General features: G+C 37.0%; 1 protein-coding gene across 4 annotated transcripts in view; it reads right to left on the bottom strand.

Moving 5' to 3' along the window:
* MATN2 (matrilin 2) overlaps nucleotides 1-23618 on the bottom strand; it is a 199824-nt gene extending 176206 nt beyond the window's left edge. Inside the window, exons 1-2 of one of the 4 annotated variants that reach the window (XM_031947026.1) lie at nucleotides 23340-23618; nucleotides 4658-4833 (exon numbers count right to left, since the gene is read on the bottom strand). In XM_031947026.1, coding sequence (XP_031802886.1) covers nucleotides 4658-4799 — 142 coding nt within the window. In that variant the 5' untranslated portion in view covers nucleotides 4800-4833; nucleotides 23340-23618. The other 3 variants (XM_031947023.1, XM_031947025.1, XM_031947024.1) reach the window with 3 other exon arrangements.
* Nucleotides 23619-27780: the final 4162 nt, after the last annotated feature.

Raw genomic sequence — 27780 nt, 5'->3', positions numbered from 1 at the left:
CTTTTCAAATGCCAGCTGCAAATTATCACTAGAACTTTGACCAACATCCAGAAGCTATAAAAATCCTGAAATAAGTCAATAGGAAATGCAAAGAAAAGAACAAATAATAGCTGTAATAGTGCAGAGTGATTACTCATAATTATGACCATTCTACTCAGTTTTACACTCTGCATTTTGCTTTTACATGCTGTAAAGTAAATGAGACACACATCAGAACATTCTGTAAACATAGTGAGAGCAATTTCTAGCCATCTCTCTTTAACTCGAGGACTAATCTGTGGAACATTTGGAATGCATCAAACACAAAAAGAGGAAAAACAAACAGGCTTAGAGAAATGAGACCCTTTTACAAGCTTGAAGAGTTAAAAGTAAAAATAGTGTCTACAAAGGTAGTCATGGCTTGGTGATTTCAGTATTCAGCATAGGGCCTGGCACCTATAATGGGTACTCAGTAAATAAATATAGATTGGCTGGTAGTATTTCCCTCTTTGCATTCTGTTTCATGGAGAATAAACAAAGTGTGTGTGTGTGTGTGTGTGTGTGTGTGTGTGTGAACAACATAGTAAAATTCAGGCTTTTGTAAGTTCTCTTCTTTCCCTAAAAACAGTGACATCTCCATTTCAACTCCCTGTGAATTTGTTTCCAGGTTTTTGTTATTATAAGTATTTTTCATTAGCCAAAGATCTGGAGTTTGCTTTAGGATGATATGATAGATATAATGTAATAGAAAAAAATGTCTGGATGTGGTTTGCAATATTTAACAGACATTATCTCACTCAAGTCTCACAAACAAACAAATTCTGTGAGGTAAGTACCATTATATTGGTATTAGCCTATATTATAACCTCAATTTACCAATAAGAAAAATGTATCTCAGAGAGGTCAAAGTCAATTGATAAGCGTCTCAGAGCTAATAAGCATTAAGAGGAAAAATCTGAACTAAAGTCTTTCTGAATCCAAGTCAAGTCAACAAGCATTTATTATGTGCTAGGCAATGTGCTAAGCATTGAGGACACAAAGAATGTCAAAAGATAGTCTCTTCCCTTAAGGAATTTACAATCTAATGGGGGATATGATCTCCAAAAAAGTATATACAAACAAGATTATGCAAAGTAAATTAGAGATAATCAATAGAGGGGAGGCTTCTTGTGAAAGGAAAGACTTAATTAGAGACTTGAAGGAAATCAGGGAAGCCAGGAGGCAGAGATGAGGAGGATGAGAATTCCAGCCATGGGGACAGACAAAGAGAATGCAGAGTTGGGAAATGAGGTGTCTTATGCAAGGCCTAGCAAGGAGGTCTGTGTCATTGCATCACAGAGTATTCAGGAGGGGGAAGGGAAAGAAAGGGAATTAAGGGAGAAGAAGACTGGAAAGGTAGAAAGGGACCAGATTATAAAGGGCTTTAAGAAACTAAATAGAAGATTTTATATTTGATGTAGGGGGTAATAGGAATCTTTGGAATTTATTGAATAGGGGAGATAACAAGGTCAAATATGAATTATAAGAAATCAATTAAATAACAATAACAACTACGCTTAAGATTTGCAAAATGTTTTTATTTCATTTTATCTTTATAACAATCCTAGGAGGTATATACTTTTATTTCAACTTTACAAATGAAGGAATCAAGGCAGAGAGAGGTTAAATGACTGGCTAGTAAGAATCTGAGGCTAAATATGGATGCAGGCCTTCTTGTCTGCAAGTCCAACAAGCACTGCACCACTAGTTACCTCTAATTTGATAATTAAGTAAAGGATGGACTGGAATGGAGAGATATATGAGTCAAGAAGACTAGCCAGAAAACCACTTGTAATAGTCCAGGTGTGAGTGATGGTAGTGAGATGGTAGCAATATCAAAGAGAGAAGGTAGAATTAACAGAGCTTGACAACTGATTAGATATAGGAAGTAAATAAGACTGATAAATGGAGGATGGCAGCTAGGTTATAAACCTGGATGATTGGGAGTATAGTGATTCCCTCGACAGTGAAAATTAGTAAGAATGGAGAGCTTGAGAAAAAATAAAAATAAATTCTGTTTTTAAAATGTTGATTTTGAGATGTCTATGGAACATTCAGTTTAAGATGTTCAAAAGGCACTTTGGAGATAGGAGAATGGATGTCAGGAGAGAGATTAGAGCTAGATATGTATGTCTGAGAATCATCGATGTAGAGATGACATTTGAATCCATGGGAGCTGATAAGATCATCAAGTAAAGTAATATAAAAACCATTAGAAGAAGGCTGACACAGAGTTTTGGAGGATGCCCATGATTAGAGGACAAAAATTCAACAAAGGAGCCTAAGAGGGAGTAGTCTAACAGGTAAAACATTGAACTTACCCTCTTTCTCCCTGAACCTCCCCTCCTTTAAACTTTCCTATTACTGTTGAGAGTGACATCACCTTCCCAGTCTAGACATCATTCTCAACTTCTCTCTATCTCTCACCCCTCATAGCTTATCTGTTGCCAATGCCTGATGACTTCACCTTTGCAACATCTCTATAATATGGGTCTTTCTCTCCTGTAACATTGCCTCCCACTCTGATGCAGACCTTCATCATCTCAAGCCAGGACTGATGGGTCTGCCTGCCTCAAATCTCTCCCTATTCCAGTCCATCTTCCATTGAGCCACCAAAGTTCCATAAATCCTCTGACATTCAAATATAACCTTTCCCTCTCTAACTGCTTTAGCTTTCTTACACTTTCTCCTCACCACGTACTTACTCTTCTATCCAATGTCACTGTTTTCCTCTCTGTCCCACAAACATACATCACTCCACTTTAGGCTCTCTATGTCCCCATACTTGGAAATCTCTCTGTCTCTCCTCATTTGTTCCTACTGGCTTCCTTGCCTTTTCTTAAGTCCAAACTAAAACACCATCTTCTACAGGAAGCTTTTCCCATCTCTACATAATTCTAGCACTTTCTCTCTAAGACCATACCCAATTAATCCTGAATATAATCTTATTCGTACATAGAAACATGTTGCTTCTCCCTTTCAATTATGAGGTCCTCAAGGACAGGGATTATTTTGTCTTTCCTTCTGTTCTCTAGGCTTAGCACAGTGCCTGGCACACAGTAGGTGCTTAATAATTTATTGACTGACTGACATTAGTTCTCTTGAAGGCAGGAAAAGTTGCATTCAACTTGGGACAGCTAGGTGGTACAGTGGCAAGAGTACCAAGCCTAGAGTCAGAAAGAGCTGAGTTCAAATCCAGATGACGACATTTATTAGTTTTGTGATCCTGAGCTTCCGTCTGCTTCTGTTTTTTCATCTGCAAAATGGGGCCAATAATAGCACCTACTATTCAGGGTTGTTGTATAAGGATCAATTGAGATAATATTTGTAAAGTGGTTTGCAAATTTTAAAATGCTACTTAAATGTTAGCTATTATTATTATTAATGTGGGAATTAGGCTATTTGACATTTTAAAAGCTTTAAAGTCATCATTCTATGAAATGATGGCATTCACTGTAGAATCAGTACTATATAACCTCCTAGAGTTGTCGTGAGAATTAAATAAGATAATCTTTTCCATAAGTCCCTATCTTTAGGGATTCAGTTCCAAGTGCCAAATGAACTTTGCTATGAATTTAATCTTGTTACTTTCCCAAACCATATTATGATGGAAAGCATATTAATACATATATTGGATAGATGTGATCAAAATAATTTCACAAAAAATTCTTCTTAAGATTACTCAAACAATAGCCCATTCTAATGCAAGTCTTATGTTGTATATTTAACTTGAAACAAAGTAACAAAACTATATTAAGTTTAGATTTTAAGTGAAGATGTTTAATATTATTTTCTAGATTCATTGTTATTGTTATCCACTACTCTAAGTACATCAATGTACATCCAAAGTGGATAGTGTGTCCAGAAATTGTTAGGAAAAATTATCCTTCTGAGTTCAAATCTGGTCTCATAGCTGGTATATGAATTGAATTATATATGAATGATTGGTATATGAATCTGAGCAAGTCACTTAATCCTGTTTGTCTCAATTTTCTCATCTGTAACATGAACTGAAGAAGGAAATAAAAAACTATTCCAGTATCTTTACGAAGATAACCCCAAATGAGATCATGAAGACTAGGATACAACTGAAAATTGACTAAACTACGACTACATCAACTATCTGTAAAAGTGCTTCCTCCATAATAAATACTCAACCAAATAACAGAATTTTCCTCTTCTTAGTCTTTATTCCTGGTTTTGCTTTTGACAAGTATTTATTAACCATCTTCTATGTATAAAGCACCATGCTCAACACTGTGTTCAGAAAGATAATAATATCCCAGTCTCTATCCTCAAGGAATTTACATTTTCTAAAAGAGAATATCTAGTTAATCATTCCTTCCTATTTTTTTTTCTTGGAAAATTCAATTCAATAAACATTTATTAAGTACTTTGTTAGGTATTAAGGCTAAAGAAAAGTTTATTTAAGAGTTTTTCATTTTTCATTGTTAGAATCTAGTTGACACATTTCAGGAAGAACACTGATAATTAGAGAGGTTCCAAAAGAAAGAGACCAAGATCAGGACACATGGGGATAAGCTGGAGAGAGGGATCACTGCCTTCAGGGAGCTTACATTCTGGTTGAGGTAGGAGACACAAATGCAGGTGGCTGGAAGACAAATAGTTAATAACTTACCAAGCAAAGCAGTCTGGGGATGGGCCAGAGAATTTCTTCCCCTTGATAATGGCCATGGGAGGTGCCTCTCCCTGGCCTCAGCAGGGAAAAGTAGAATTTGTCCAAAGAACAAAAGACAGCAGACCAGCACCATTTTCTCCATTTCTAGAGTCAAATGAATAACCACCAAGGCCAGCCTATAACAAATAAATGAAAAAAAGCTGAATTTTCTGAGTAAATCGTTGGCATGTGTTGTAATTCTGCCAGCTCTTAATTATTCTTCTTTACATACATGCCATGGATACTTAAAATGCCCTTTGTATGTTGAACCAACAAAGAAAGTCTAACAGCTTTAGATGAAGTAATCCATAATTCTTAATGATGATGGTCTTCTAGGATTCCCCAAGCCCCATAGATGTAGGCAGGTGACCTTCATAGTTGAAATTTTTCACCATTTAATCCTTCAGTAACAAGAAAATTACATGAAAATATTTATTTATGTTTTTGCTGGACTTTTCATATTGCCATTTTAACCACAAATGCTGAAGATTTTTTTAAAGTTTTATTTAGTGGGTTATTATAAAATAGCATAAATGACTTTAGGATCATTACTACTTTTTAAATTTTAGTTCTGGAAAGAGAATTTAAAACATTCAAAGGGAAGAACAGTTGTCAGACAACTGTTCTTCCCTTTGAATGTTTTAAATTAGGCAAATGATTAATTACAAGATTACCAAAGAATAAGTACAGGGGCAGTCCTGGGTTTAGCAGCATTCATAGTCATCTTAATGAAGACGTTGATAGAATAGTTGTCTCACTATCACTATCAAATCTTAGTTTTCCTACTTTGTAGCTAAAACAGATTTCCTTGAATGGGAAGGCAAGAGGTACTTGGCAACATGGAGAACCATACCAACGTGATTTTAATACAGGAAAACCAATTAATAAATAAGTATTTATTCATCAGTTACTAAGGCCAGACCCTGGGGACACAATTGTAAATAATGAAACAATCCCTATTTGTAAAGAGTTTAAATTCTAATTGGAGATTCAACAAGTGTATTTAAAAATATCTACTGCCGTAATAAAAAGCTAACAGACACAATTGAATATAAAAGAAACTTGATGAATGAGAACCTTACTAATATAAGAAGTCAGAATCACATGAATACAGAACTGGACTGAAGTTTGCCTTTATATTACTGAAGGGGGAAAAAAAAGTTCTGGTAAGGAAATTAGTCATGTAAGTGTGGTACCTGGGGATCCCATTCAATGGAAATCTCCAGAAAGCTGCTCCTGATTGAAGGCATTTTATAAATCAGTAATCATTCAATCATAGCTCAAGAGTCCCAGTGGTTTGTTCACTTTGACCCTTAATGTAGCAGATATGACAAATAGTAAAAAGCAAAAGACATTTAATCAATTAACACAGAAAATTAAATCATAGTATAACTTAGTCAAATAAAAGAGCAAGAAAAGATCCCTCCCCCAAATTTGCACAAAATATGCTCTCCCATAAGTAATTGCATGACTTATAAAGAAGTTTACATACAAGAATATATATATATATATATATACATATATATATATATATATATGACCAAGGAGTCCATATATAGGAGCATACATGTAGGTAACAATTATCAAGACACAAGCATGAAGACACACATATGAGATACAAACAACTATGACATACATGTGAAGGTATACATACATAGATATTTGTGGGCATCTCTTTTTGCAATGAAAAGTTGTGCCTTTTTAGTCTGCATATCCCCAGACAGGTGGTCCCAAGAAGATAATCATAGATTAGAATATTATCTATTCTTGGACTCACACTTTTTCTGTTCTAGCTTAAAGTTCCTAGACTCAGCCAACTATATGGATTTGGGGATAGAAATTTTTTCAATTCCTTTAAATCTCAGATTGTCTGTATATATCTCTTCAAACAATTTAGAGGAGTCCACTCCTGACTATGTGGACTTTTCCATTTTTCCCCAACTACTTTTACCATTTTCTCCCCACCTCCCACTTCCTATTCCAACTCTTGTTTACATGTTTTCTTCTCTCTTTAGAATGCCAAGTCCTTCATGGCGCTTGTCAACAATGAGATGATTCGAGTCAATTCGAATGATCTTATGATGATGAGTCCAGGAAGAAGAGTAAGGGAACTGAGGGTGGATCACAACATAGCATTTTCACTCTTTTTGTTGTGATTTGCTTGAATTGTATTTTCTTTATCATTTTTTTCCTTTTTGATCTGATTTTTCTTGTGCAGCAAGATAATTGTATAAATATGTAAGTTTATATTGGATTTACATAATTTTTACCATGCTTAAAATATATTAAATTACTTGCCATCTAGGGGAGGGGATAGGGAAAAGGGGGAGTTGAAAAATTATCCCTGCATATTTTTTGAAAATAAAAAGCTTCAATAAAAAATAATAAATAAATAAAAATATAAAGTCCTTGAACAATTTATGAGGAAACAAAAGATAGAAAGCACTAGAAATATAAAATGGATCATTTTGATTACATTAAATTACAAAGGTTTTGTGCAACTAAAACCAATGAAACCATGATGAAAAGGTAAAGAGAAAATTGGAAGAAAAATTTTACAGACAATTTTTCAGATAAAAAATTCTTATCTCAAATCTATAAAGAATGTCAAATTAATAAGAATGCAAGTCATTCCCCAATTTACAAATGGTCAAAGGATATAAAGAGGTAGTTTTTTAATGAAGAAATCAAAACTGTATGTAGTCATATTAAAATATCCTGAATTACTATTGATTAGAAAAATACAAATTAAGTATTGGCTAAAATGATAGAAGAGGAAAATAACAAATGTTGTAGGGGATGTGGAAAAACTAGCACACATTCACAACTGGTGGAACTATGAACTGACCAACTATTTTGGAGAACAATCTGGAATTATGCCCAAAGAGTTATAAAATTGCGTATATTCTTTGATCCAGCAATTTCTTTATTAGATCTGCTTCCCAAAGTGACTTGGGAAAAAGGAAAAGAACATATACTTTCTAAAATAATTATAGCAACTCCCTTTGGTGGCAAAGAACTGGAAACTTCAGAGATGCCTATCAATTGGAGAATGGCTTGCCAATTGTGATATATGATGAAATACTTCTGTGCTTATAAGAAATGATAAGTTAGTTTATTTTATAAAAACATAGAAAGACTTGCACAGAATAATAAAGCGTGAAATGAGCAGAACCAATATGATGTTGTACACAGTAAGAACAATATTGTTCTAAAAACAACTTTGAATCTCTAAGTATTACAAATATTCAAAATAACTACAAGGGATCTAACTACATCCAGAAAAAAAGAACTCATAAATAGAATTATGTATAGTACACACACACACACATTTGTCTAATGGTGGCCTTCTCTCAGGTGGAGTAGGAGGGGAGGGGAAAGTGCACAGCAGAGAGCAAAGGAAAATTAGAAGGAAGCACAGAAAAGCAGGGTAGCTTTGCAAACCATGAAATATTTATTTAATAGTTCGTTTTTTTTTTTTTAAGGAAACTGTGAAATGAATATTCATGGTTTTATATCAAATCCTCTTTTTATGTTGTGCTATATTCATGGAAATGTTCTTTTTATTTTGTCTTTTTTTTTTAAGTTCAGAATGAATAAAAATTCAAAAGAACATTAGTTTATTGAGGACATGAATTATCTTTCTTGCTAATAGTTGCATTCCCATGTACTGGCTCATAGTAAGAACCTAATAAATAAACTATCTATTAATCTATCATTTATCAATCATCTATACATCTATCGCCTATCTATTATCTATCTGCCTGTCTATCTATTTCTCACCTATCTATCTGTTCAACAAGCCTGAAGAAAAATGGTGGAATTGGGAAGATGAAATTCACTTGACACTTCACAGTGCTCCAACTTGCCATCCATTATTAACCTGGGTAAAAGATCAAAAAAAGTAGGTGGAATCATTCTTGGTTTCTGCCTTAAATCTGTGTCTTAGTTCTTGTCTTCATTATTGTATGTCCAGCTGCAAAATTGCTGGGCTTTGTTTAACATACCCATCAACAATCAACTTCCTAGTTCTTCTTCCTTATTTATGGTAGGGGAAGAATCTTAAGAGAAGGAAAAACTGAATTCACATGTGATTCTTATTTGCATTTTAAAGCAAATCTGGGTAGGAACTTTTCCTTGGCAGTTATTTTTTACCTTAGTTCAAGTTACACTTGAAAGTAATAAAAATGTATTTCATTTTTAAAAAATGCTACAGTTTACAGAATCCTAAAATCACAGATTTAAGGCTGGAAAGTGCCTTAAAGATCACTCAATCCAAAAGCCCTCTTATTTTATTAGTTGAAGAACTTAAGACCCAGAGAAATTAAATGATTTTCCCAAAGTCATACAACTAGTAAGTGACAAAATTCAAACTCAGCTATTCTGACTCCAATCCAGTACTTTATTCACAGCACAGTGGATTGTGTGTTAAAAAATCTTATGTAGTTATGATGAACATAGAAAATTCTGATGGCATTCCTTGATGTAGTTTTTTCCTTTCTTTATTACAAGTTTTGCCACAAAAATTTGCCTCAATCATGCTAAGCTGCTCTTTTGTTATCTTGACAAATCCTGCTTTTCATGGGATAGATCTGCTTTAATGTATCCTTTCCCCCTTCTTAAATCTGCTGTTTATATTCAAATCACTGCAACATTAATCGCCTTACAACTTTTGATACCATAATTATTTGTTATTGTTATCTATATGCGGCTTATTTTATTGCAGTTTTCCTTCCTGGTGGTCAAAAAATATTCATTGCAATGATCATTCATTCCCAAATATATTCCACATGTTCTCAGGCTCAAATCTCTTTTGCCACATTTCCATTTAAGATCAACTCTATACTCAAGTTACTTGACAGTATGTGTGGCCAATATATTTTTTGGATGATGGCTAATCATCACTTACTAAAACAGATCCCACTGCACATGTTCCATGTCTTCTGATCATTTCATGAATTGCTGGAGGTTTTTTAGCCAGTTTCTAGCAAAACAGCATTTATCCCAGCAGGAGAATTTCAGAAAGGCCTGGAGAGACTTACATGAACTGATGATGAGTGAAATGAGCAGGACCAGGAGATCATTATATACTTCAACAACAATACTATATGATGATCAATTCTTATGGATGTGGCTCTCTTCAACAATAAGATGAACCAAATCAGTTCCATTTGTTCAATAATGACTAGAACCAGCTATATCCAGTGAAGAAACTATAGGAAATCCAATCCCTCTGTTTTTGTCCGCTTGCATTTTTTATTTTCTTGACAGGTTAATTGTACATTATTTCAAAGTCCAATTCTTCTTGTGCAGCAAAATAACGTATGGATATGCATACATATATTGTATTTAACATATACTTTAACATATTTAACATGTATTGGTCTACCTGCCATCTTGGGGAGGGGATGGGGGGAAGGAGGGGAAAAATTGGAACAAAATGTTTGGCAATGGTCAATGCTGAAAAAAATTACCCATGCATATATCTTGTAAATAAAAAGATATGTGTGTATATATGTGTGTGTATATATATATATATATATGTATATATAGCATTCATTTATGCATCCATCTATGCATCTAAGGCTTAGGAAGTATCTTCTGAGTACATGGTAGTCAACTAAGTGGAGGGGATGCAAAGATAAAAGGAAACATTCCCTGCCCTCAGGGAGCTTACATTCCATTGGGGGTAAAGGGGAGATATGTATGGAATACAACATAATACAGTAATTATTAGGAAGCTTGTTGTTCAGTCATTTCACCAAATGTTTGTGACCCTATTTGGAATTTTCTTGGCAAAAATACTGGAGTTGTTTGCCATTCCCTTCTCCAACTTCTTTTACAGATGAGGAAACTGAGGCAAGTAAGGTTAAGTGACTTGCCCAGGGTCACACAGCTAAAAAATATCTGAGGTCAGATTTATACTTGGGTGATGAGTGTTCCTGACTTTACACAGGACACTTTATGTGCCACTTAGATGTCCTATAAGGAAACTCAAAAGCCATTTAATTCCCTAATATTACAGAGCAAGGAACTGAGGCTTATGAAGTTTAAGAAATCTTTTAAGGTTATACAAGTAAGTCAGAGGTAGGATATGAACCAGCTCCCTGATTCTAGAACCAGCTTTCCATAGATCAGGAGAACCAGCAAAATACCCTTTTGCAATTGAACTCTCAACACAAAGTGTTTGGAAAGTCTATTTTAATTATTTTCTTCTCCACTGAATTACTACTTTAATATTTCATGATGTAGCGATGGCTCTGTGTTCTAGAAGGCTATGAATGAATGAAGAAATGAAAAAAAATCAAAGAAAAAGAAATTACTCCAGTCTAAGCCTAAGACCCATTCCTAAGATTCCATTAACAATGGAATACATGATCTGACTGATTCTGCCAGACTAAAGTAAAATAACTTGAATAATAATAGCAGCACTTTAGTTAGTACCACTTTATACCTCTCAGACTGTCTAAGATGGCAGGGAAAAACAGTGATAAATATTGGAGGGGATGTTGGAAAACTGGAACACTAATATCTTGTTGGTGGAGTTTTGAAATGATCCAACCACTTTGGAGAACAATTTGAAACTATGCCCAAAGAGCTATAGAGCTGTGCATACCTGCTGATCTAGCAGTGTTTCTACTGGGTCTGTATCCCAAAGAGATTATAAAAGAGGGAAAAGGCCCACATGTGCAAAAATATTTGTAGCAGCTCTTTTCGTAGTGACATGGAGCTATACAAAATGCTTCATATTGTTGTATTGTTCAAAAAGAAATGATGATGAGCAGGCTGACTTCAGAAAAGCCTTGGAAAGACCTACATGAACTGATGCTGAGTAAAGTGAGCAGAACCAGGAAAACCTTGTACACAGCAACCACAACAATTATGTGATGACCAACTATTATGGGCCTGGCTTTCCCCAATAATGCAAATAATAATTTCTTTCTCATGGTTTTTTTCCTTTTGGTCTGATTTTTCTCACACAACATAACAAATATGGAAATAGGTTTTAAAGGATTGACCATATTTAATCTATATCAGATTGTTTACTGTCTTGAGGACAGGGGAGGTAAGTGAGGGAGAAAAATGTAGAATACAAAGTCTTACAAATATAAGGTTTGAAAGCTGTCTTTATATGTATTTGGAAAAATAAAACACTAGCGAGGAAAAAACAAACAAAAATAATTATTATCACATATGATCCTCAAAACAACCCTGGGAAGTTGGCACTATTATTAACCTTATTTTATAGATGAAAATAATAGAAGTTAACAACAATCATGTGATTATCTCAATAGATGCAGAAAAATCATTTGATAAAATTCAATACCCATTCCTATTAAAAATACTAGAGAGGGGGGTATCTAGGTGGTGCAGTAGATAGAGAACTAGCCCTGAAATCAAGCGAACCTAAGTTCAAATCTGGCCTCAAACACTTAACATTTCCTTGTGTGACCCTGGGCAAATCATTAACCCCAATTGGGGGGAGGGGAAAAGGAAAACACTAGAGAGTATAGGAATAAGTGAACTTTTTCTTAAAATGATCAGTAGCATCTATTTAAAATCATCAGCTAGCATCATATGTAATGGGGACAAACTAGAACCATTCCCAATAAGAAAGGAGTGAAACAAGGATGTCCACTATCACCATTACTATTCAACATCATATTAGAGATGTTAGCTTTGCAATAAACTGGGAAAACATTTTTATATTCAAAGGTTCTGATAAAGGCCTCATTTCTAAAATATGTGGAGAATTGACTCAAACTTATAATAATTCATTCTCCATTTGATGATTGAAACTATTTCTAGTCATATGAAAAAGTGCTCCAAATCACTATTGATCAGAGAAATGCAAGATAAGACAATTTTAAGACACCACTACACACCTCTCAGATTGGCTAAGATGACAGGAAAAGATAATGACAACTGTTGGAGGGGATGTGGGAAAACTGAGACACTGATACATTGTTAGTGGAACTGTGAATGGATCCAACCATTCTGGAGAGCAGTTTGGAACTATACTCAAGAAGTTATCAAACTGTGCATCTCCTTTGACACATTGTTTCTATTGGGCTTATATCCTAAAGAGATCTTAAAGGAGGGAAAGGGACCCACATGTACAAAAAATGTTTGTGGCAACCCTCTTTGTAGTGGCAAGAAACTGGAAATTGAGTGGATGGTGGATCAGGTGGAGGGGATGGCTGAATAAATTATGGTATATGAATGCTATGGAATACTATTGTTCTGTAAGAAAAAATCAGCAGGATGGTTTCAGAGAGGCCTGGAAAGAACTATATGAACTGATGCTAAGTGAAATGAGCAGAACCAGGATTTCATTGTATATGGCAATGGCAAGATTATAAAATGATCATTTCTGATGAAGGTAGCTCTGTTCAACAATGACATGATTCAGGCCAGTTCCAATGATTTTATGATGACAAGAGCCATCTACAGCCAGAGAGAGGTCTGTGGGAACTGAGAGTGGATCACAACATATCATTTTCACTTCTTTTGTTGTTGTTTCCATGAATTTTATTTTCTTTCTCATTTTTTTTCTTTTTGATCTGATTTTTCTTGTATAGCAAGATAATTGTATAAATATGCATACATATATTGGATTTAACATATATTTTAACATGTTTAACATATATTGGATTGCTTGCCATCTAGGGGAGAGGGGAGAGGAGGGAGAGAGAGAAATTTTGGAACACAAGGTTTTGCAAGGGTCAGTGGTGAAAAATTATCCTTGTATATGTTTTGAAAATAAAAAGTTTCAATAAGAAAAAGAAAAGAAAAAGAAAATAGAGATTAATGATTTACCCAGGGTCACACAGCTAATAAGAGGTTAAGTTTAAACTCAGGTCTTCTTGACTCCAAGTTCAGCACTCTATCCTTTGAACCCACCTATTTGAGAACAAGGTCAGCAGTGAATTGTGGGTAGTTAGGGAAATCAGTCTAGTTCATCATTAGATTGACCACTAGCTGATGTCAAATCTTCTCCTATAGCATATATCTCAAAAAATTGAATAATAGAAGGATAACAATGCACATAATTGGAGGAAATAATCACACTGATAAAATCAGAGATTTCCAAAATATTGAAGCACCCATCTTCTTCTTCTTCTTCTTTTTTTTACTTTTTCTTTCTTTTTTTTTTTTTTTGCTGAGGCAATTGGGGTCAAGTGACTTGCCCAGGGTCACAAGCTAGGGAATGTTAAGTCTCTGAGGCCAGATTTGAACTCAGGTCCTCCTAACTTCAGGTCTGGTACTCTCTCCTCTGTGCCACCTGACTGCCCCTACCCATGCTTTTTAAAAATGCATCCATAGGGCAAGAAGAGGGAAAGAAACAGTGAAGAAAAAGAAAAGAAAACAACAACAGAAATTCATGATAATTTAATGATATATTTAAATGGACTAGGAAGCTGAACATAATAGATTTATTTCATCTGCAAACAAATTATTATACTGTTATGAAAATGCTTCTTTTTTCTAAAAAATTATAAATAAACTTTTTTTAAAAAGCATCCATATATATGAATATTATGTAATATTATTGTTCTATAAGAAATGACCAAAGGATGATTTCAGAAAGACCTGGAGAGACTTACACAAACTGATGCTGAGTGAAATGAGCAGGACCAGGAGATCATTATATACTTCAACAACAATACTATATGATGACCAGTTCTGATGGACCTGGCCATCCTCAGCAACGAGATCAACCAAATCATTTCCAATGGAGCAGTAATGAACTGAACCGGCGACGCCCAGAGAAAGAACTCTGGGTGATGACTAAGAACCATTACATTGAATTCCCAATCCCTATATTTATGCCCACCTGCATTTTTTATTTCCTTCACAAGCTAATTGTACAATATTTCAGAGAATTATTCTTTTTGTACAGCAAAATAACGTTTTGGTCATGTATACTTATTGCGTATCTAATTTATATTTTAATATATTTAACATCTACTGGTCATCCTGCCATCTGGGGGAGGGGATGGGGGGGTAAGAGGTGAAAAATTGGAACAAGAGGTTTGGCAATTGTTAATGCTGTAAAGTTACCCATGCATATAACCTGTAAATAAAAGGCTATTAAAAAAAAAAAAAAAGCATCCACAGCTTCCTTCAGAGCTTAGTTCAAACTGAGTGCAACTTCCTACATAATGCTTGTCCTGATTCCCCAATCTGCTAGTGCCTCCTCTACTTTCCAAATTATTTTGTATTTACATAGATTTGTAGGTGTTGTCTTCTCCAACAGAATGCATGGCCCTTAAAGGCAAAGATTATTTCATTTTTGCTTTTGCATTCCCATCACTTAGCATAATGCCTAGTACACAGTAAATGCTCAATCAATGCCTGCTGCTTGATTATTTTTGATAGTTACAAAAGGCACTGATAATGTTGGTCTTGCTTTTTTGGACAGGCCAGAGATATAAAAATTAATCAAGATACAAAAAGACATAATGTGAGAATTATGTATTTAATTGTTAGAAAATTTAATGATGTGATTATAAAATTTAGAACTCTTCAACTCCCTAATTTTACTTCTGGGGAAAGTGAAGATCAGGGAAGTTAATAATATGCTCAAGATCACACAAGTGGTAATGAAAAGGGCCAAGATTCAAAATCCACCTTCTCTGATTCAAAACACAGTATTCTTTCCTATACACCATGCTTCATTACGTTGGTCCCTTTCTTTATCTTGGATATATATCATAGATTAGAGCCATATCAAGATCAATGGAGACTAGGACTCATTTATTGTTATTTTTTGTATATGGCTATTTTCAATTCAATCCAAAACACATTTATTAATCATCTGTTATATGACAGGCATTGTGCTTAATGTTGAGGATAAAATTAATAAAAAGATGGATAATTCCTGCCTTCAAGGAGTTTACAATTTAATAAAATGAGACAATAGGAGTCAAGATAGGGTGGGTGGAGACCAGGGAGTATTCAGCAAGGAACATCTTGTGCTGTGGAGTGAAAATCAAGCAGGATAACCAATGAAGAATTAAGTGAGTCAAAAAGTGCAGGTTCTGCCCTCTAAAAAAAAAAGGCACTGGGAGGAGTTTGGTACCTCCAGGCCTAAAAACAGATTATTTTATTCTTAGTAATTCATAGTTGACAAGCAGAGTCTCTTAGGGTGATTGTCCCATTATTTATACTTCAGTAAACCAACCGTTATGGTATATTTAATATAATAATAATAATGAAATATTATTATTCTATAAGAAATGATTTGATAAGGATGATTTCAGAAAAGCCTGGAAACTCTTATATGAACTGATCCTGAATGAAGTAAACCAAACCAGGAAAACATTGCACACAGAAACAACAAATTATATGATGATCAACTGTGATGGATCTGGATCTTCTCCACAATGTAGTGATTCAAGACAATTCCAGTAGATTTAGGGGAAAATGTCATCTGCATCCAAAGAGAAAACTATGGAGATTGAATGTAGATCGAAGCATAATTTCTTAATGTCCTTTTTCGTTTGCTTAGAGATCCCAGGATTTTACCTCATTATCTCTTGCCTCTGTTATATGAAATGGATTTTTGGCAGAAGAAATTATAGGTTTTCTGGTACCACACTTTCCATTGGCACTAAACTGAGCCAAACCATCCACCTTAGAAGGGCACACAATTGGCAGCAGAAAAACAATGATATGCACAACCCCTCTTTCCCATACCCATTAAAAGTTCTCCAGGAACTTTTTTCCCTCATATCATAGTAAAAACTGTTCTTACTTAGGTGTAAGATGACCCATCTTAAAATCCTGCCTCTCAAGCTCATTAATTCTATGATTTTGGGCATATTGCTTAATCTCCTGGAACCTAAGTTTCTTTATCTGTGAAATGAGATTATTAGACTAGTTGATTTTGAGGTCCCTTCCAGATCTTGCTCAATATTCTTATGAGAATAGCCATTTCCTTCTCTAGCTCATTTTACAAAGGAAGAAACTGGGGCAAACAGGGTTAAGTGAGTTGCTCAGAGTCACACAGCTAGTTAAGTATCTTAAGCCAGCTTTGGGCTCAGGTCTTCCTGACTCCATGCCTGGCATTCTATCTATTGTGCCAACTAGCTGCCTCTGATTTGGATTCCCAATGGAAAATAAACATGGGTGCTGCTGAATAAGCAATTCTTCGACCTGTATCTTTTGAGTAGCTCTCTGACTTTCCTCTCCAAACAAGATACTGCACAGGAACTATGTAAATGATTTTCTTTTTCCACAAAGCATACTGTATTAGGAAATTCTCTTCTAAGACGTCCAATCCCTGAACTCTCGAACTTGAAGACTCTTGAACTGGAGCTGAGAAAGACACACATGACGTGCTTTGGCATCTCTTGGTGACCCAGTTGCTTCTATCTCTTGAGCTGGTGCTGTCCAGAAAATCTCCTTTTTTTGGCCAGAAAGTTAGATTCCAAGATCACAGTGCTTAGGGAATTTAAAATTTCCACTCTTTTCCACAAGAGGCTGGATTTCAGGAATATTGTATGAGAACTACCCTCTTAGGCTAAATGCAAGCACATATCAACTATCATGGGGCTTCTGCAACAAAATGTCATCAATTCTTGTTGGGGTGAGAAAAACGTCCCAAGAATACCCAAGTCTAAGCCTTGCAGTTATATCACCTAGGTCACCATCAAACTGATCAGAGACTCAGCTGAACAGTTCTCTTACAAATTGCATAATATGAACTTTCTAAAGACAGCTTTCCCCAATCCCTCTTAATTTCAGTGCTTTCCTTCTTTTTTTTTATCATTTCCAATTTATTCTTTATGTGGTTTGATTTGTTCATATTTGTTTGCATGTTTTTTCCCCCTTTAGCTTGTAAGCTCCTTGAGGATAGACACTATCTTCTGCCTCTTTTTGTATCCCTGGTGCTTAACATCATGTAGTTTAGCATAGTAGGTACATAATTAATGTATATTAATTGATTGATTGACATGCCATTTCAGGATCTATCTTTCATATAGCTTTTTACAATGGCTCATCATTGAAGGAGTGAATGGCAAGTCAATAAGAACTTATTAAGATCATGTGTCATGGAACTCTCAATACAAATATGAGACAAACAAGGGTCCCTGCCTTCAAAAAGCTTACATTCTAACTGTAGTACTAATGGTGTATATGTCATCTGAGGAGGGCTCTTTTGTCATAGCAAAGCATTAGTAGGTGGCACAATGGACCTGAAGCTAGGAAAACTTGACACATGCTGGATAAGTCACTTAACTCAATTTCCTCATCTATAAAAAGAGCTGTAGAAGAAAAGGGCAAACTTCTTCAGTATTTTTGCCTAGAAAACTCCAAGTAGGGTCACAAAGAATTGAAAATGATTGAAACAATTGTACAACACCAACCTCTGCCATACCAGTATATGAAGAGAAAGGGCAGTTAATCAGGAAGACTTATGTTCATGAGTTGAAATCCGGCTTCTGACACTTACTAGCTGTATGATTTCAGGCAAGTCATTTAACTCTGTCTCAGTTTCCTCATCTGTAAAATACCTTAGAGAAGAAAATGGCAAACCACTCCAGTATTTTTGCCAAGAAAACCACCCCCAAATGAGGTCAAAAGAGTCAGACACAACTGAAATGACTGAACAAGCACAAATATGAGAAGAGAACTGTACTATGAAGCACATGGTAATTCAGTTTGGATACGATTCATTGATCTCTGAGGGACATGAGTACAGGACAGGGATTTTTGTTTTATGAAAGCTTCAATTTCACTCTTAGTAATTTTTCTTCTCTTGATTGCCAGCCAATATTTTCACTAGACGTCACCTGTAGAATGCAGAATCAGAAAGTCTGAGCTGGAAAGGAACTTAGGGGCTATTTTATCCCACCTTCTAATTTTACAGATGAAGAAACTGAATCCCACAAAACAAGAGTTCTCTAAGGACTGTTTCAGTTCAAAGTCTAAGATTCTATGGCCCATTTATATGCCAAAGATTAATAATGTTAGTTTCTATTTATATAGCACTTGAGAGTATCCAAAGTTCTTTAAACAGCTTAATTGATCCTTACAACATTCATGTGAGACAGACAGGACAGATATTATTATTATGCCAATTTAACCAAGAAACTAGGGTTCAGATGTGAGTGATTTGCCCCAGAGCACAGTTAGTCAAGGATGGGGTGGGGTGGTGCAGTGGATAGAGTGTCAAGTATGGAATCAGGAAGACCTGAGCCCAAATCTAGCCTCAGACATTTAACTAGCTGTATGACCCTGGATAAGTCCACTTAACCCTGTTTGACACAGTTTTCTTCTTTGTAATATGAGCTGGAGAATGAAATGGTGATTCCCATAATAATGAGAAATAGACATGGACTGTCTCTTAATTCTACTTTTTTGTTCTAATTTTTTAAAATTCCATATATAATACTCTTTCCCCTATAATAACTTCTTGACTCATAATTATGATGCCCATTTTACAAATAAGGAAAGTAGGACTCAGAGAAGTCAACATTACACAGCCAGAAAGTGGCAGAGCTCAGACCCCAAACAGGTTTTTCAAGTCAAAGTCCAGATCTTGTATAACTAAACCATGTTACCTTTCACTGTTAATTTTTTAATTATTGGTCTTTTCTAAGTACTACAGTTCTAAGCATTAAATAGTCAAATCATTTCCCTTCTTTGAGTCTCAGTTTCTTCACTTGTAAAATGAGAGGCCTAGATTAGATCAGAGGTTTTTAAGATCCATAAACTTTTTTTTAATACTTGACAACTTTAGTTCAATGTAATTAATTAGTTTCCTTTGGAACCCTATGTGTTTTAATTAATTCATTTAAAATCATTATTCTGAGCAAAAGTTGAATTGCACATAATCTTCCTTACTTTATTCTCTTTGGGGTTCAGTTTCTTCGTAAAATTGAATTCGTAAAATTGAAGAGTTAGATTAGATCATAGTTTTTAGAGTTATAAGAGTTCTAGACTTCTCTATACACTCAAATAACAATCACAGGACTCTAAAAGGAACTTTGTAGATCATTTATCTAATAATCCCCTCATTTTACAATTAGGGAAACTGAGTAACTAGTCCCAAGGACAATCTGTGGCATTAAGTGACAAAGTCAAGATTTGAATCTAGGTTTCCCAATCTAAATCCAGTACTTTGCAGTGTACTATACTATTTCTATTCTCCTGACTTTGAGAAGCAAGTGAGTGGCAGAACAGGAACTAATATTAATGATAAGAAGTGATATTTGTATTTCTATGTGCCAGGCTCTGTACTAAATATTTTACAAATATCTCATTTGGTCCTCACAATAACCTTGGGAAGTAGGTGCTATAGTCATGCCCTTTTTCCAGTGGTGGAAACTAAGGCAGAGATTAAGTAACTAGATTCCAAGTCTCAACTCTCTCTCTAGTGTTTTTTTCCCTACTATAACACTTGGAGTCCTTAGCGATACTTCTTTTAAACTAAAAACCTGTATGGCTAAATTAGAGTTGGAATATATGCCTGGCCCTCCTTACAAATCCCAGTCCTCCTTACTGAATCATGCTGACCTATGTCTTGCCACTGGACTGAATGACTTGGAGGAGAAAGCGAGATTGATGATTTTGCACAATTCTACCTTACATACATTCAATTTACTTGCAAGTCAGGACCTCACCCTCCTGAACTTGAACTCAGCTCCTCCTGATTCCAGGGTTGATGTGCCTAAATGTGCCCAAAATTATTTTAAAATAAAATTCAATAACATTTCTAAATTAATTTTAAAATAAACAAACTTGTTTTAAATAAAATTGTTTCAAAAAAAAAAAAGAAGAAAATACTCTGGGTACCACTAGGGACACTATTTCTTACAGTAGAAAGACTACTAGGACAGGAATCAAAAGACCTGAGTTCCATTTGCAGTTCTGTCACCTGTCTTGTGACTTTGGAAAAGTCACTTACTCTCTGGTGACCTTAGTTTCTCCATTTATAAAGGCAGAATTAGATGATTTCTATGGTTTCTTCCAACTCTATGATTCTATGATTTATAACTTTCAGCTTTGTCAAGGGAAAGATTAAGAATGACAAAATGGCAACTATATCAGGAATATATTGGTATTTTTAAAAAAAACTATTTATTAGGTGACTCCCTTGGGTAGGGACTCAGGTCTGGAGCTGAGGAAACTACATGGAAGTAATGTATCAAAATGGGATCTCCTCATTTTAATTGAAATTTTGAGGGTACTGTCATAGGATCTCTCAGACCAGTATTCATGGGTCTGTGAAGACATTTCAGAGGGTCCAAGAACTAGAATGAGAAAACAAAACAAAACACCACCAATACATCATTATTTTCCCTGATCTCTGAAATTTAGCATTTCCTTCAGTTTTTAAAAATCGGTCTTCTGTGAATGGGTCCATAGGCTTCACCAGACTACTAAAGAGATTATAACACACACACACACACACACACACACACACACACACACCTCTTATCATGGAAAATAACACAGTCTATAGGCCAACAGATTAAAACTCAGATTCTCCAAATGAAGTGTCAGGAAGGGAATTCTAATTACTTAGGGATGCTTTAAAGTAGATATACTGGGAAGCGTAGCTTTGGAAATGGAGGAAATATTTTGAAGGAAGAGTATGAGAAGCTGACAATTACATAAGGAAAGAAGTAACATTTGGTTTACGATCTTTCTTTCCATCCTCTCCCCTACCATCTCCTCAATCTGATGACCCTTCTACTAACCTGGCTTCCCAGTTCCTCAATACCTATGATTTTCATTAGAGGGAAAAGGCAAAACATTTCCCATTTTTAATCATCTTCAGAAGTGTTCTTCTGAAAGCACTGATAACTGAGGGTTATATAGGAATACATTTAAGGAAATAATTATATATATATATACACCCACATACATACATAGTGGGAGGGAGGAAGAGGGAGAGGAAAACGGAGAGGGAAAGAAATTAATAGAACGCCAGACAGTCAGGAAGACTTGAATTTGGATCCTGTGTCAAGATCACTCAATTTCTCTCAGCCTCAGTTTCCTCATCTGTAAAATTCAGATAAATCACTTGCCTCCCAGAGTTGTTGTAAGGACCAATGGAATTAATATGCAAAGTTCTTTGTAAAGCTAGCTATATAAATGTTAGTTATTATATATTCCCTTTTACTCAGTCACAGAAAACTAGAAGGCACTGTGGAAATCATCATTTCACCCTACTTTTGCTAAAAATCAGTTCTTAAGTCGCAAAGATAGGACTTAAATCTAGGTCTCCTGGTTCTCGTGTTCTTTCCACTATCAATAGGCAGATCTTCTCCACATAGGAATTCTCCTGAAAGGTTTTGTGAAAATCCAATTTCAACAAAGTAATTCCTTCCCCAATCTACCTTTGGTGTAAACCTGTATTTGCCTAGCTTGGCTGCATTTAAAGTGCTTAGGGTCTTACAGGTAATCTGTTAAAATGCCATACATGATGGTGGAAAGGCAAGAAGTTCTTGGAAGATAATTGGTACTTCCAAAAACAATGCAAAGGCTTGGTGATTGTATTATTATGTCTGTGAGTAGAGGACCAAGGTAACTAAGTTCTGAAGGGCTTCTCAGCAGATGTCTGAACTCTGAGTGATAGTCGTTTTGGCCAGAACCACTAATATAAAGAAGGGCTCCATCTACATTGATAAATACCTCAGGTCCTGGAAAATTGAAGCAGAGTAGGGGAACTATTACTTTTCCCCTTAACAGATACAGAGCTAAATTCTAGGACCTCTTTTTAAAAGCATTGGGTGGTTCTTTAGAAAGCTTAAACCGCTCTAAGACTTCAAGAACACCCTGTATTTTTGTCCATCTCATTCTGTAATCTAAAAAGTCTGAATTCCCACCATATTTTCTTTTCTCCAAGCTCTCCCTAACCTAAATAGGTGAAAAGTAATTTCGACGGAAAGAAAGTGAAAGCTCCAATCCGCGTCACTGGGGCTATTAAAACACCCACCTCCACCACATACCCCCGACTGCTTACTCTACTCCACCCCTAAAAAAAAGATTATTATTTAAAAATCACTTCCAGTTCCCCAAGGTGGCAGTCAATAAATCAAATGCACGGGGTTGCAGCCTCTACACCTTTCCATTTCACGCTATCAGTGTGGATGCCGTCTAGAAGCCAGCTGCTACTAGACACCTCCGAAAGATGGGACATAGAAACCGTGAGGCTAGAGTCGGGGTAGCCTTTCCCAGACCAGGAGCGCTCACAGCTCTTTGCCACCGGGTCGTTCAGGAGCGTGCTGCGGAGACCCCAGCTTCCAGGGCAGAAGTTGCTACCGCCATCACCTCATCCCATCTCCCGGGAGAGCAAGAGCAGCTCTGTGTGTTCCCCACAGAACCCGGGCCAGCCCCGCTGCCGGGGGACGCGCGGGGGGCGCATTAATAGCCGGCGCAATGCGCGCCTCGGCGGGCGGGAGCGGAGCTGGGTGGCAGCGCGGAGCCCAGCTAGCCCAGTCCTCTCCTGGAGGCAGATCCCGCCCCTCAGCCCCAAACTCTCCCCACTCGAGGTTTTCTGGTCCCCTTCTCCACCCGAATAGGGGCAACCGGGCTAACGCCACCCGCGTCTAACCAGGACTGCTGCTCATACCTGTACCTCTCCAACACGGGAAATCCCAGGGACCGGGAGAGTTCCGCTCACCTGCAGCTACTACTGCTTCCTTCGCCGCAGCGGCTCTTGCAGCTCCGGTAGCGTGGAAGCCAAAGGCGAGGCGAGGCGCGGCCACGTCTTCCTCGTTCTCCTCGGTGTCCAAAAAAGCAGGCGGCTCCTCTCCTGGGAACGCTGGAGACCAAGAATCCGTGCCACTGCCGCCGCCGCCGCCGCTGTCTCCTCCTTCCCTTCCTCCTCCAAGTCCCATCCCAGAACGTTCCCCTCTCTTGCTGCTTGGGCTGCTTTCTCCACACGGGCGGGCTAAGGGGAGGGAGGAGAAAAGAAGGGGAGGAGGCATTCTGGAAAAAAAAAAAGAGTAGGGGGAGGGACGGGAGAAGGGGGCGTCCTCTTAGGGGATGAGTTGGGGAGCTAAGGAGAGTGAGCTAAGTGGAATGACCCTAGGTCCCAAATGGTCCTTACTTGGCGAGGTCTTGTTCCTACTTCCTTCTAGTCACTTTTCATGCACCCCAGATTGTAATATGGTTCTGGAGGCAACCACTCAGCAACAGAATAACAATAGCTGTTTGGACAGGGGAGGCATCCCACTTAGCAGGAGGTGATACGAATTCACAGGGGCAGAGTAGAGGGAATCAGGGGCCCTGGAGACAGCCTGGGGACACAATTTCAGTGGAGAAAGACTGATGAATCTCTCTCCATGATGATAACGATGATGAAGAAGATAATACGGGTCATGATAATGAAGTTAATATAGAAAAGAATTATGACAACTTTCAGGAGTGGTTTGATGGTGCCCACGATGGAGTGAGTGCCCACCAGTCTTGGTACCAAGCATTCTGGGATAAGTGGGCTGGAACCCAGAGGAGACAAAGCCCCTGCCCTGGAGAAGCATAAAGTCTAGTTCAGACAAGATGCAGAACAATTACATTTTTATATAGAGCACTCCCTAGATTCCCAACGAGCTTTCAGTAAGTAACATTTTGAGGTCTTTCACGAGTCCGATAAACTTGGACTGTTGGGAGACTAGCACTTACCACACTTTAAACTCTTATGTGTTCAACTCTGTTACTGTCCGACAAGTGGTGTGAGGGGCTCTGTAAAAGACAGTTGGAATCCTTCACTGGCAGACACTTCACAGATACTGTACCAAACCATTAACTGATCAAACCAGAGAAAAATGCCCGCGCCCAGTTCAGGTTTTAACAAGCTAAGGGGAGAGGCAGGAAGAATCAAAAATCAGGTTCACAAGCTTCTCTGAAAAGTGCCAAAGAACCCAAGTGGCAGTTGCTGTCTTGATTATCCCTTTAGCGATGCCTGGATTTTGTAGTCATTCTTCCTCCCCCAAATCCCAGGAGCAACTCAGTAATTTTATCTTTACTAAAGCAGGAGTTGAGTTCATGGAATGCCAAACAATAGTTTGACTCTGTCCTGTGCCCCATAAATTTGACTTAGGTCAATTTGGTTATTTGTATTGATCCTTAGGTCAATTTGGACATTTGGTTATTTGTATTGATCTTTTAAGTCAGTTCTACATCCCCTGGAAAAGTGGCAGTTTAGAGGTCAGAAGGTAGAAAGGTGGACCTGCAGGAAGTATGTGGTTTCAGAAATCTCAGAGCCTAAAGAAAAACATCCTTCCTGAAATCTAGGCCAGGGAGAATCCCCTTGGAGCTAGGGAAGTGAAGTTCCAATTTATGGAAGTGAAATTACAGTGTCTAATTGTTTCAAAACACTGAGAGTTGAGTAATTTGTCAGGATGCCAGGAGCAGGGGCTTAGCCTTGCCCTTAAAGTATGATCAGGAAATTAGAATTGAATATCTACTCCAGTGCCATGCAAACTAAAGCAGGCATTTTATTCCTATGGAATTCTAGCAGAAAAAAAAAATGATCTTCCAAAATAGGGTCCTAGAAACTAATGAGTCCTAGAAAATGAGAGTGGTTTTCTACTTTAATGATTGGTTTGCATCTCTAACAGAAGAAACGAAAGCAACAGTTTGTTCACAATCCCTACCACAGCCTCCCATAACAGGATAAAGAGAACAATTCTGATACTCTCATGAAGACAGATCATGTCCATCATTTTGTTCTGGAAATGCCCCTATTTAGACTTTGGTATATTTCTCAGGACAATTTGAGGCATGCTATTTCCAAGTGTGGATTTTAGGCAAGACCTTACCTAGCAAGATAAGGTAACACAACACTGAGATCTTCTCTTGAGTTGAACTGCTTAAATTCCACTATAAAGAGTGAAATTCTGATGAACTGGCCATGTAGTGGTAGCCCAAATGTCAAATGTACATTTACCTAAAAGATCATTTTACAGAAAATAAGACAAATAAGCCATGTATTTGTTTGGAGGTCAGAAGAAGCACTACAAGGACATCCTCCAGGTCTCTGTAGAACTTCAGTATCAACCATGAGATCTATAGAAGTTGCTAACAAAGAACTGGCCAACATGGTGTGCTATATCAAAGGCATTGTGCTCCATGAGCAAAACAAAATCACAGTAGCCCAGAGAAAATGTGAGGTGGAAATGCAGATATCTCTATCCCAAATGTTTAAATAGACTGTGCTCTACTTGTAGTATCTCAAGTTCAATGTTGGACTGATCAGCCACAGATGAACACTCTATACCTTGATCCCAACATTATGACATCATTGATCCTCTCCAAGTATGAAGGCCAAACAACAACTGAGACCTCATGCGGCAAAAAATTATAATGCATAACTAACAGGTGTATAGAGCATTAGTATAAACATACCATTACTTCATTAGCAAACAAGTTTAAAAAACATCAGCAAGAAGAAAGCAGGAAATATGTGTAACAACCTCTGGAAAAGGATAGGCTGGCCACAAAGCTCTCTGGGATTTATAATTCTTCCCAGTTTGAAAAGAGGAAATTAGGGGCAGCTAGGTGATGCAGTGGATAGAGCACCAGCCCTGATGTCAGGAGGACCTGAGTTCAAATCTAGCCTCAGATACTTAACTGGTCCTGGCTGTGTGACCCTGGGCAAGTCATTTAACCCCGATTGCCTCACCCAAAACCAAAAAAAAAAAAAAAAAAAAAAAGAGGAAATTAACATGAGTTTCACCTTTGAGGAGGGGGATAGGAAGTAGACAGGTTTTCATTCAAACTACAGGGGACTTTCAAGAACAACTAAGATGGAAGGGAGAGGTTGTAGTCATTCTAGGGCAGCGGCACAAGATCAGAGCAGCAGCCAACATCAGCAATATCTGAAGTTTCTTTATATAAGACTATGAGAGATGATTCTCATGTGAATAGGTAAGTTTGGAGGTACAAATGAATGTGTTTTTTATCTTTGGCACTCACTTACCTGAGGGGCAGGCAGATGAGATGAAATGGATAAAGTTCAGGGGCTGGAGTCAAGAAGACTCATCTTCCTGAGTTCAAATCTCTCCTCAGGCACTTACTAAAGTATAACCCTGGGCAAGTCATTTAACCCTGTTTGCCTCATTTTCCTCATCTGTAAAATGAACTGGAACAGGAAATGGCAAATCACTCTAGCATCTCTGCCAAGAAAACCCCAAATGGGATCACAGAGTCAGGTATGAATGAAATAACTGAAAAACAACAACTTATTCACTCAGGAGCAGGAGAGAAACAAGCCTTCTGAGAAAAGGTTGAGAGAGGAACAGTGATGGGTCCCTGCTCTATCCCCAGTCTTACTTGTTCTATGTGTTTCTCTTAAAATTCTGTTAAAGATTATTTGCTGGATTTTGTTTCTCATACATTCATGATAAACCTGGTTCTTATGTTACCAGATGTCCTTTGGTTGTGGCATGAGGGCGCAATGGAAATCACACAGGAAAGAGGATCAGGAGCATTTTACTTTCTAAGTGGGGGCTTAAGCACAATCCATTTTATAACCATACTTCTAAATGTGAAATCACTGTGAACTCAGGCATAAATTTACCCCATAGAAAAGAGTGGAAGTTATACATGTAATCTTAATTGATATATAAAACACAAAATCTCAGTATTTGAGAATTAAAAGGGACCTTTTTGACCTTCTAGTCTACTTCATACACAAAAGGAATATTGTTCACCTTTTGTTTTCAAAGAGGATAAATGACTTCAAGGGGTAATAATGTCTGGACCTCTGAATGAATTGGAGTTAAATGAGGCAGAGTTGCATATCAACTTTCCCTTCTAGACTCATTGGATCTAGTGACCAGAACAAAAGTCAAGATGACTAGAGGTATCCTGGGATGCAGTGGATGACCTTGCTGTCTTTGTTGTTCTACTAAGCTCTAAGCTCTCCACAACACCTATTTCAACGGCCTTCCTGTTATTGGAATAAATTGTTCTCATCCATCCATTCCCCAAGGGGAAATCTTCACATGTTTGGAATAAGCACCCTTGTAACTCATTTATTGGTTTGAAGCCTATTGGATTGCCTTAACCTGGATTAGTCCATCTGCCGAGACAGTTTGCTGGAATGTGGCTACTAGGCA

This window comes from Sarcophilus harrisii, chromosome 1, assembly GCF_902635505.1.
Source record: "Sarcophilus harrisii chromosome 1, mSarHar1.11, whole genome shotgun sequence".
NCBI lineage: Eukaryota > Metazoa > Chordata > Mammalia > Dasyuromorphia > Dasyuridae > Sarcophilus > Sarcophilus harrisii.
This window is presented reverse-complemented; position numbering and strand designations above follow the sequence as displayed.